Source organism: Gadus chalcogrammus, chromosome 18 (assembly GCF_026213295.1).
Source record: "Gadus chalcogrammus isolate NIFS_2021 chromosome 18, NIFS_Gcha_1.0, whole genome shotgun sequence".
Taxonomy (NCBI): Eukaryota; Metazoa; Chordata; class Actinopteri; order Gadiformes; family Gadidae; genus Gadus; species Gadus chalcogrammus.
The window spans coordinates 19,524,593-19,537,354 of NC_079429.1; the positions used below are offsets into that span (position 1 = coordinate 19,524,593).

The 12,762-nt window shown below is 42.8% G+C and overlaps 1 protein-coding gene across 1 annotated transcript in view; it reads right to left on the reverse strand.

Annotated features, from left to right (window-relative positions):
- The window catches only part of ryr2a (ryanodine receptor 2a (cardiac)), a 139,548-nt gene extending 127,180 nt beyond the window's left edge, over positions 1-12,368 (reverse strand). The window contains exons 1-3 of the mRNA XM_056576687.1: positions 12,189-12,368; positions 10,624-10,728; positions 7,061-7,081 (exon numbers count right to left, since the gene is read on the reverse strand). Coding sequence (XP_056432662.1) covers positions 7,061-7,081; positions 10,624-10,728; positions 12,189-12,368 — 306 coding nt within the window. The remainder of the gene's footprint in view (positions 1-7,060; positions 7,082-10,623; positions 10,729-12,188) is intronic.
- Between the last annotated feature and the right edge of the window lie 394 nt (positions 12,369-12,762).

Consider the following 12,762-nt stretch of genomic DNA (forward strand, 5'->3'; position numbering starts at 1 on the left):
AGCATTTTACTTTTCCATACATAATAAACTATTAGGTAAGCATATGGATAAGCATGCAGGTATATCAAACGTCAGTTCAGCACTGAAATTGTGGAATTGCAACAATGTGACATACTGTACATCCATGTTTACATTTTGTTCCAACAACACATTTCATTCTACACGTTCATTATAACTACAATGAACTCATTAATTCATATTCACTAAATTTAAATGCAGTCCTGTCTGGACCCCTGGCAGCTCAATGCACCAGACATCCCAAGCGTTATCAAGCCTTGGACTCCACATTATGGGCGGCGGGCGTCACCATTACTAGGGATGTTTTGCAACCAGAAGCAGAAACAATCCATATTTGGCACATTCAGATTCTAACTGAGCGAAGGAAAATAATATTGGGTTTTATTACGAGAATGAATTAGAACGTTGTCCGGTCTTTCTGCATCCAACCAACGCAAACCACTGAGTCAGGTCACGGTTACCTCTTGGTACTCTCCAGGTTTCCGCTTGGTACGCTCCAAGACCCACACTCAGCCGGGCTGAGCACAAGGTTTGGAGGAGCACATTTACACACAACCTAGCTCTGGAGCTGACACTAACACCTATCAGAGACGAGCTTTAGCCATACACAGGGGATCCAGGTTCCTATCACTCCTTTTCTCCCCCAGGGCTTATAGGCTTCCTCTAACATTGGAACGCTCTAACCTCGTTTGTTCAACGACATCCACTCTATCCTAGACTACGTCACTCCCCGCCTCGCCCAGGAGAGTGAACGTGTTGGCCTTAACTATGTGGGAGTTTAACTTCCCCAGTCTACCTCAGCCTAGAACCGCTCACTACTTAAAGAGGAAGGTCTTTGGTGATTCCGTTGGGCCATCTTATCCATCAGGGCTGTCTGTGGGCTGTACTGGGTCGCTGTCCCGCAGCGTCAGTCACAGAGACAACAAAGGACTCTCCTGTAGGCTATGTTCGATCCCATTTCTCCTATCCAGCAGTCCAGTAGCCCTTGGTCCTTCACATGCAACTAGCAACCCTTTTAACCCTGTCCATTTGAGGCCACTTTCAGAGGAGCCATGCAATTAGGAAGGAACAGACCGATCGCTGCTGAATACCAGGGCAGCAGCCAGACGCTGTACTAGCCCTATCCCTCAGCCGTTCAATAGGAAGATTAAAGCTTTATAGACTCTGACACATTAGAAGCATCTATATATATAGTTTGCACATCTTTGGCACTCAATAACACACGACCACGTTAAATGTTTGCGATTTGACACAAGTCGCACTAAGGATACACACACAATGACTGACTTGACTTCAGTTTTTCTTAAAAGATTTATTTTCAGTATTGACCAAAAATTTGGCAAGCTGCTTAAACTTTATAACCTGTACTGATATTTGATATTTTGTTGCAATCAATAGCAAGCCTCCCAAATTAACAACAATTGAGAGTGGGGCTCTGAAATGGCTAAATATCCCTATGCCTCTAAAGGCCTCGAAAGAGCATAAAAAAGTGACCAGCATTGCCTCTGATTGACTTCTGCGTCCTAGTAGGTTGCCAGATTGGCATGCATTACCCTGGGAATTTAGCCTGGGAACAAAACGTATCTGCAAGATCATGATTTATTTGCACTGGTATGTATAATACACATTTACAAATGAGTCTGCTGACATAGACTCTGACTGAACAAAGATTTGCTTCCAGCCTAATACTTTACCAACCTATTACTTTTTTCAACGAACATCAAGTGGAAGATAAAAATGTTCAGCTCTCTTGTGAGGTCCAATGAATGTTTATTGCTTGCTATAATCTAAGGTGAGTAAAAGGATTATTTGTAAAGGTCTTCGAAATATTACTACTGCAAAACACCATAGATATACATTCAAATCAAATTGAATTACACCTACGTTTTCTCTTGACAAATGTCCGGCCAACTAGTTACACCTGACGACCGAACAGAATGAAATTGTACATTTCATGGGCAACATGTTTCCAGAATCCAGAGGGCCTTGGATTTATCACTTGAATGCCTTTAAGGTCCTTAAGGGTTTATTCCAATGTGAATGTATAGATATATAGCCATGATACATTTTGAGGTTGACCAAGGGTTGTTTTTCAACAGGCAAATGGCTGGCAAGCCTGTAGGCGGAGCAGTCTACCAGTACCTGCCATGTTGTACAAAGGCGTATTATGGGGGGAGAAGGTGTAGTCTCTGATACCACATGCAACACACAGCAAACAGTAGCTACCTACTTTCGCGCACACCGTAAACAGTAGATACCACTAGCTACTAGCTACCTCCTCTTTTGCTCTCTCACTCGCTCCCTCTCCCAAACTCACAAAGCTTTCAGCTTGCCCTCATATTTACCAGGAGCTAGTACTCGCTGCCCCTCTCTCAAACTCCCAAACCTCCCTTTTCCACTAACATTCCCTATCCCCTAGAACTGTCGCTTCCTGTCTCCCTCTTCCCAGCTTCAGCTCTCCCCTCACCTTCTCACTCCCTCTCACTCAACCTCCTTTCTACTCTGTCCTTGTTTCTAGACTCTCTCTGTCCTCTCACCCATCAGCAGGCATGCCCGACCCCTCCGGCGCCTTGGTTGCCTGAGTCAGTATGTGCTGACAGAACAACTCTAGGGGGGTGGAATGAGCGTGGTGCACATCCAAGCACCTCTTGCCTGGCATCTCTTCTCTCCTCTTTTCTGCCTCTCTTTCTGCATCTAAAATTCTGTCTTTCAATCTTAATTCATTCGTCCTCCTCAAATCCTAACAAAACATTTGTTCAATCTTCTGCCCCCTAATTATTCCCCCCAGTTCTCCGCCTGTGAATTTTGTCAACTGCTTAGGAAAAAAGCAAAAAATAGATACTATAGTACACTATTCATTCCCCCAGCCACCTGCTTCACCATCTCGCCTCTAGTCAGCGCTTCATCTTCTTCTCTTAACTTTCTATACACCACTCCCCTCCCAACATCCTGGCCTCTCAACCCTATTCCCTCTCACCTTCTTCAGTCTGTTGCCCCTTGTCTCCTTCCTTTCTTCACCCATCTCCTCAACAAATCTTTGAATACTGGTTGTTTTCCTAAAACCTTTAAAGCGTCCCTCCTCTACCATCAATCTCCAAAACAACGAAGTGTGCAGTCTTTTCCCAGCTCTCTCCATACCTCCTCCAGAACAACTTACTGAACCATCACCAGTCCGGCTTCAAGCCAGGCCACTTAACTGATGGCCCTCCTAGCTGTCATAGATACTTCACACTGCTAGAACGGCCTCCCTCTCCTCTGCTGTCATTCTACTGTCTTTTTCAATAAATATTGACAACTATGTGGGGCCTGCAACAAGGACAGCTAGGAACCTGGTTTTAGAACTGAATGACAAGCCGTCCTTGGCTTCAACATCGCTGCGACCACCTACTCCTACAGATTCATGCTGTACAACATCAGGAGGATACGTCCGTTCCTCAGCCAGAAGGCCACCCAGGTTCTGATCCAGGCTCTTCTCATCTAGCGCCTTGACTACTGAAACTCCCTTCTCTGGCTGGTTTGCCTGCATGAGACTGCATCTCCCCACCTTGCGATGGCTGCCGATGGCTGCTTGAGTAAGAATGCAAACAGCTCCAGCCCATCCTACATCTGGGGAGTGGTCAAACCCTACACCCCAGCTCGTCCTACATCCAGGACGTGGTCAAACCCTACACCCCAGCCTGTCCACCATGCTCCATGGCTGCCAAACAACCTGCTTTTCATTCACTACTGGGCAGTTGCAGTAGCAGTGTCAAGTTGTCCCTGAGCAAAACACCTCACCCTGACTGCTCCTGACGAGCTGGCTGTTGCCCTGCATGGTTGACACAGTGTGTGAATGTGTGTTTGAATGTTGGCAATAATTGTAAAGGGCTTTGAGTGGCCACTGACGTCAGGACAGCTGAATCTTCTCATCTTCCTCAAAGTGTAATTCCGGTGAAGAATTAACCCAGGGTCTTTTTCGGCAACTATTGTAGTAGCATGACTAGGGCCAATAACATGGAAGTCATTTGGGCTGTTACATTGCTCCCGGCGTTCGCGGGCAAGCTTTATACTCGATTATCAATGAAAAAAGTGTCTGGAGGGCTTATTTAATGGGTCTTCATGCCGAAAAAGTCCATGGGTTAAATTTTCTCTGGAATTACACTTTAAGGGGAAATATTATTAATAAAATCCCACTTGCTGTTTATTTATATCCCTTGTTTCTATATTTTGTTGCAATCAATGTTGAATGCATTTGGACAAAAGCTTCTGCTAACTAAATGTTATGTCATGTACCATCTGACTGCCCAATGTGGTAAACCCCACCCAAATGCATTCCCTGTCTGATTGCAAAGGCAGTAATTGTAGTGCTATTGCTCCCCTGGGTCACTCTGCGTGTAACCACAAATCCCGCATGCCTGGAGCCGGTCCGCAGTGTTAGGGAAGCATACGCAGACCAGCACCCGGACCTTGCTGTGGGGCAGAATGATAATGCTCTGGGTCAGGGGCTAATTCCCTGCTCTTCAACAGAGGCACACTGAAAAACCACAGCGGAACCACTCTCCCCCAGTCCAACGGAGAGTGGTTCTTTGAAAGGAGTCCATTCTAACAGCCTCTCTTGCATTCTCACAATGTCCTGCTACGACCCAAGACACACATCCAAAGCCGAGCAGGACAGCCTGAGGGGGGTTCTCTCAGAACATTGAAGGAGGTCAGATATGGTGCCAACAACAGTAAGTCACCCCCATGTCCATGAGCTCCATCACTGCAACCTCCAATTATCTGGCCCAGCTGAGGACGCTCTAAATCCCGTCTCCAGTGAAGGGAGACGGCAAGTCAATTTTCCATCCCTCCGCCATCCCATAATCCTCAGGCCTCCAAACTTTGGCTGGCCTTATTTAGTGTTTAGTTTAATGTTTCGACTCTAATACACTAACTTGATGTTTAATGACTGAGTTGTTGTGATGGTCTAGGAGGGCTTGAAACGGTGGTATCCTAGGAAGGGTATGAGCTCTGTGAGTCACAACGGGACCTCGCTGCGCTATGTCATGTGATTTAAAAAGCCAAGACCAATTCCGCTTTTCTCCCAACACACACTCCGCGCTTTCAGCCCCTCTCTCCTTCTCCCTCACATAAGGTAGGACATGGAGCACATGCTTGGACTACGCTGAACACGGGCAGCATTCAGGCAGCATTCCAACATAGATTCACACAGAGATCCTAACCTGTAGGTAGTCTGTAGGTACTTGACGCACATCACGCTAGACCCTCACCAATTTGCCTACAGGGCTTATAGGGGAGTGGACGATGCAGTTTCACTTCGCACACATTTCATTCTGCAACATCTGAACACTAAGTCCACCGATGCACGTGTACTGTTCATTGATTTTAGCTCGGCTTTTAATACCATCATTCCTGTCAAACTGTACAACTTTCTCCTGGCCGCAGGAGTTAATGCTCTACTTTGTCAGTGGACCATAAACTTCCTGTCATGTAGAAAACAGTGTGTTAAAATCCAGAATAATGTGTCATCACCAAGGGTTCTGAACACTGGCGCCCCACAAGGGTGGGTCTCGTCACCTCTACTATTTTCTCTTTACACTAACAATTGTACATCAAATTCTGCATCTGTCAAAATGCAAAATTTTGTAGATGACACCACTGTCATACGCCTCATATCTGATGGAGAGGAATCTATCTACCGGAGTGAGGTTAAACAGCTGGTGCAGTGGCGTGAAGACAATAACCTTATCCTAAATACAACCACAACCAAAGAACTCATAGTTGACTATAGGAAAAAGGCAGGCCAGCACCTTCCCATCTCCATTAATGGCCAAGTTGTGGAGTGGGTCTCCTCCTTCCGTTTCTTAGGCACCACTATCCACCAATCCCTATCATGGGCACCGAACATCAGTCTCATTATTTCCAAAGCCCATCAGAGATTATACTTCCTCCGTCAGCTGAGGAAATTTGGGGTTAGTCAGGCAGGCATGACCCATTTTTATCGTGCAGCCATCGGAAGCGTGCTCACCTTCTCCATCCTGGTCTGGTATGGTAGTGCTACCAGCCAGGACAAACAAACAGCTTGAGAGGGTAGTACGCAGGGCCTCTACAATCATTGGCTGTAGTCTGCCTACCATAGACTCGCACTATAACACCAGAATTTCCAGGAAAGCTCATCTCTGACCCCTCTCATCCAGCACACCACTCATTCACACTCTGACCATCAGGGAAGAGGTACAGAAGCGTCACAACTAAAACATCACGCTTTAGGGATACCTATCTACAAGCTATACGCCACTTGAACATGCACTAAGCACTTTACGACTCTATGGTCTACCTTACTTTGCACTTTTTGCACTACTGAACTGTACTTTACCGCTGCAATTCTCTGCAAACCATGCATTGTGTGTTTTTTTTTGTGTGTTAAGTGTTGTACTCTTTGTTATTTATGTGCCTTTTTTTTTCTTTTTGTCTTGTTATGTTGTCTTGTTATTGTTGCTGTGTGATACATGGGAGCATACCAAAACACATTCCTATCAACTTAATTTTCTATATTGTTGAGATGGCTATAATAAACTTGATACTTGATAACCTAACGGCATAACTGTAGTCATTTTCGATGGATTTTGTTTACAAATTGGTGGAAAAAAAAAAAAATGTTGTAATGTCAGAACATGTTGTTTGTACTGGCGTACATAGGCAAGTTCAGATCATCATGTCAATGTCCCTCAAAAAGTCTCCAAAAATGGGACAGTCTCATTTTAAAAGCTGTTTACACTGAAGTTAAACAGTTTAAATGTGATAAGACCCATAGGAAGTGTTCATAAGTAGCTGCTGTATGTATGGACATGGAATGATGGCTGTGGAGATGATAGGGGTTAATAACTAGGGCAGCCACAGTGTTTCGTATCAGCTGGCACCTTACAAATCAGATTGATGTCACGGTTAAATGAGTAACGCAAAAAGTGTATTGATATTATTATCAATACAATGTGATTGTATGATATGATAAAAATGGTTATGATTAATGAGAGGTATGTAAGGAAAAAAAGATCAAACCTACCCATTTTTCCACATCTACATGCTGTGTGGAAATGAGAGAAGAAAGAAAAAACAAAGTAAGTGTCCTTTCGTGTTTAACAAAGAAACAGAAACATCATCTATCAGTTAGATAGAGGGAAAACTGTTGGCAGGCAGTGGTCATGAAAAGATGTTATTGTACCAATTTTTTACTTAACCAAAAGGTTGTAGGTTTCCTCCTTGCTCCCTCTCTCCTTACGGCTATTGGCTATTGAGTGTCTTTCAAATTGCTTTGATTGACAGGGAAGATGGAATCCCCTGACCAATCAGAAAAGAAATGCGCTGATTGTGGAGTGGTCTATAATCTAAACTGGTTCATACAGAGGCATGTGCAGTCAACTCCAAACTGATCTTTTCACAGCGCATTTCGTTCACTAGTAGCTGATGGATGGCTGTGCCGTTTGCAAAGTGGGACTTTAAAATGTTGCTGATCTATGTGCCGCCTTTTGCGTACTGCAGCACAATCACAACTGATCAGATTCGGCAGGAGCAAATAGAGGAAGAATGTCCTTTTGTTATCTGATCTGATTCGAATTCACCTGTATTTTGAACAGCCTAAGGCCTTTCCCATATGGATAAATCAATTGCTGCCCAGTCAAGGACAGAAATTCATTGAAAAACGCAAATGTGGATATCTGGATGGTTACAATAGGCTAGGAAAATAGAGGTGACACATTAAATAATGAGAGCTTCGTGCTTCAGAGGGGTCTCAGTGAGACGGTTTGAATTGAAATGTCTGTTAAGACGGCAATCTAGCTGAATCCGCAATGCAATGCTTACACTACGCTGACGTGACATTTGGTGTGATTAGAGGAAGGAAGAAGAATTGGAGAATAAAGACGAGCATAATAGTTCTGCGAGGAAAGTGACAAAATAAACATCTAATTATGAATCATAAAAAAGTTATACTGTTTAACAAATATTTAATGTTTCCCACATATCCCAAGTGCAATAAATAAAAGGAAATCTTATCGTATCTTAAAATATTTTTAAACTTTAAAAGCAAAATCAAAGAAAGAAAACAAACTCAAAGTAGGCGTTGCTTAAATCTACCATACTGAATTCATCCACAAATGTTCTAGGATTCAGAAAGGAAAATTGAAGAGATATTATAAATTATATATATAATTGATATATTATATATATAATTAACCATATATAAATGATAAATGATTGAAAGATATTCATAAATGATTTAATGTAATCTTAAACAAAATAGAAACAAATTAGACTTGTTGTGAAATTTAACACATGCATTATTAAGACTTAACGATAATTTAGATAGATAATAATTAATCTTAACCCATGTCTGAGTTTGACTTAATAGTCCACAGTGGAACTACCTGATAGAACAGTGAGGCAAAGGATTAACATATTACTGAAAACATTTTATAATGATCTGCTATTGACACTTAAAGCTACATTTACGAAACAATGATCTTATAATCTCTACCTATTTTTTATCTATGTACAACAAAATCAACATACTGCTTTCCGCATTAACAGTAACAGAGCAATAAACACATTTGAATCATCTGTAAAAATGACACAACAACCATGATTTTTAAATAACTTGGACAATATCAATAGAGACATATGTCCAAATGTTACAAAACAAAGTGAAATAAATACAATTTGTCTTAATATAGAGTTGCAAACTGTTGAATGAAAATGAGACCAGATGCAAACATCAGCATAGCTCTGGGTCCTGTTGCAAAGAAGATGGACACTGCACAAAACACAGACTAGCCGTCCAAAGGTAGCAATGAAGTGAGACACTGACTCCAAACAACTGCCACAGTGTGCATGACTTCAGTGTTAAGGAAAGGCGGGTATTACACCAAGGAGCATGTTAGGAACCGTTCGTATACTCTCTATTAGATAGAATCCATCACATTGGACTCGAATGGATAGAAAGCGGATAACAAAGCAGGCGAGATTTCAATAAGACCATGGTCTGCCAGAGCTCCTCTGTTGCTCTTGGAGAGGTTCCTAGCCTACTGCACAGCTGGACAATAGCCAAACCTTCAAGATTGCTTGAAGGAGGATCCCTCTATTTGGGAGAGGTTGAAGGCAAACCCCACAGGATGAATAATCACTCGAAACCCTGTCCCCTGTCACACAGTCCCGTGTGTTACGACTCATGATTACAGGGAACTTCTTATATGATTTGTGTTTCACCGCAGGAACTCCATTTCTGGTCGGCCCATCTCAGGGCCCAAGCAACTCCATGTGGCATTTTCCGATAACAATGGTGCCGGTGAAAGCACAGATGGGATACTCAGCCTCCAGTATACAGCATAGTGAAGACAAGCTTATGCCCCATCTTAGCATGAAACAGTGTAGCAAACAGCTGTTGGCGGATGAGGGGGGTTATGATAAGTGGGTTTGCATTCTTTAATACGTCCATGTTTTGGCGATGTTTGTTTTTGAGGTGGTTGCGATACAACTGCACAGGCATGTTATCAAAAGCAACCTATATTCACGTACCGAGGGGCAATTTAACAATCGCTTGTGGTGCAGACTGCTATCGAGATGAACGATCAATACATATAACAGATAGTGGTAATTATCGATATGTGAATATAGTTTACCGCTATGTGTACATTAAGAGGTCTGTGTGTAGAGTCCCTGTTCTCCATTAACAAGGGTAACGCTGTTTTTTAATAACCACAAGCATTTGCACATGGTGACATATTTACTATGGTACATAGCAAATATGAATAATAATCCACATTTTAATTCTAATATATTTTGAATCTTAAGAATAATAAGGAATGAAATTCGAAAGAGATCATAGAGGACGATTGACAGCTTTAGTATATAAATAGTGTGTGCATGCCATATGAAAGCTTTTGGGTGATTAACTAAACTCTGGATCTGTAAAATAGACAATAAAAGCATTGAGCACTGTTTTGCTGGCCCAGTGTAATGGACATTTGTATAACACATGAAGATTACATTTCTCACTATTTCATGGAGCGTATTGGACACAATACTGCTATGCTATGCTATGATCTGTATGTACGTGGGCAATCCTTGTCATATGAGGTTCTCTTATATCTGCTCAAGCACTTCTGCAGAGAAGTTATGCAGCGCCTGCCCTACTTGGCCCATCCCCTCTGTCTGCAGCGTGAGGCCATGGTGTGCTCCATGCAGGCGTGTTCACATGTTGCATGCTAATCGTATGGTGAGTGTGAGTCGACACCTGGGACCATGAAACAGTTAGCAGGTGCATTGGCTGTGTTTGGTCCGTTTTTCTATGTTTTACTGATCTCTACCTCTACAGTTGTCTTGTATTCCTAACCATTTCATACTTCAGTCTCATTTCCCTTGAACAGCTTCTGCCCCTTGCCATGCTACCATTTTAACTAGGAATTCATTCCTAATGACTTGGTTTGATAAAAGAGAAAATATCCCCATTGCTTGCTCATACCATTGCTGTGTGGGTTGTTCCTGTGTAGGTGTCGTTTGAATCCACTTGTAATGGGTTTGGGTAGTGTGTGGGTAAGCATGAAACCTTCATGACTGCAGCGAGCGACTCACCCCTTCAGCCTTCTCCTCGGTGTTGGCCAGCATCTCCTGCAGCGCCCGGACCGACAGAGACTGCTCCAGAACAAAGGCGCAGATGGACAGGTCTGGAGGCACATTCTGAACACAGAACACCACACCATGTATCACAAAGGGGAACCACACCATGTATCACAAAGAGGAACCACACCATGTATCACAAAGAAGAACCACACCATCTATCACAAAGAGGAACCACACCATGTATCACAAAGAGGAACCACACCATGTATCACAAAGAAGAACCACACCATGTATCACAAAGAAGAACCACACCATGTGTCACAAAGAAGAACCACACCATGTATCACAAAGAAGAACCACACCATGTATCACAAAGAAGAACCACACCATGTGTCACAAAGAAGAACCACACCATGTACCATAAGGCAAGGCTTCAGGCCGCAGCATTCAAGGCTTTACATACACTGTAGTATCCATTCTGTACATTCATGAGATAACACTACACACACTGTAGTATACATACTGTGGAGTCATGAGATCAAACTCTACAAACACTGTATTGTACACACTGTACAGTTATGAGATCAGACTCTTCACACACTGTAGTATACATACTGAACAGTCATGAGATCAGACTCCACAAACACTGTAGTATACACACTGTATAGGTATGAGATCAGACTCTTCACACACTGTAGTAGACATACTGTACAGTCATGAGATCAGACTCCACACACACTGTAGTATACATACTGTACAGTCATGAAATAAGACTCCACACACACACTGTAGTATACATACTGTACAGTCATGAGGCTCATAAGACATGTTTCATTTTCTGAAGGGGGGGGGGGGGGGTCAAAAAGTGTTACAGCATAGCACCCCTAGTTACCCAGATCAAGGATTTATATTGTATTTTCTCTCCAACTTCTTCAAATCAGTATGATTTAAACTCTTTCAGCAATTTAGTAACAGCACAAAATCGGTTGATTCATCACCGTCTGGACTGGATGACAATGTTATCTTTGTGGAAGACTAGTAATGGGGCTGTCTCAGTCATATTCATACTGTGACATAGCATTCACTGCAATGAAAAGGTTGGTCTGGTGGTGTGACACCACTCCATAGCAGCCCTTCTTCATTACTGAACCCACAGGCACTCCAGGACATACTCAAGAAGACCTGCCTGTCAGTGTGAAATCTATTAACCATCTTACAAAGTGGGACATTGCTTAAATAATTGATGAAACAATCAACATACCCTGCTGAAGAATTTGATGCATAATATGTGTATGTGGTGTTCATATTTGAGGAATTGCGGCAGTTGATAGATGTAGATTAGATCATCCATTTCACATTACGGCAAAGTCCCTCTGTGAAGTCAATTAGGCTTGCACCTCGGTAACAGTTCTGAATATCCAAAGATAATACACATCCACTTCACCGGATTTTGACAACATTTTGCATTGGTCAAGGTTTGACACAGTATTAATCTGTAGCATGTAGATGAAGACAAAAACGTACTTTCAAACATTTCAAGTATTTAGAGTTCTCATGTTGTATAAGGGAACCTTTACCTTGGAGTTGGACGTGGACTCTAGGAAGCACAGCCTGTTTCCAAAGCCTTCAGCAGCCAGACAAAGCTTCTGCTGCTCTTTATGGAGAGTGGCAGAGCACTGCAGCACCACCTCGTCGTCCTGGGACAGAAGATGAAAGAAAAGGTCAACTGAATGAAGCCCTGCGATGCCAACCTTCATCTTGCCAGCTCACTTCCGGTTTTGCTTCGATGTAATTCTGGAACCAGCGGGAGACGGGCAGCCAAGCTTTGAACAAAAACTGTTGCCAGATACATTTGAAAAAACATTGACTTCTTTATCTGCATCTCATCTTTGGACCACACAGGGTGTTGGCGTTTCTACTCAAAGGCTCTCAGGAACATCGCTATCCTCTCACAATCACGCTCATTAAATGTGACATTCAAGGGCTCAAGTGGGACTGTGGGAGTTAAGGCTAGCCTTCTATTTTTTATCCCTTTCACAACAACCTACTAATCCGAGGTGGAATTGCATTTAAGTGAATTTGCTTTTCTCACAAAATAAAAACCACACTCAAGAACACAGAACGCTGCACCTGACATGCACACTGCACTTC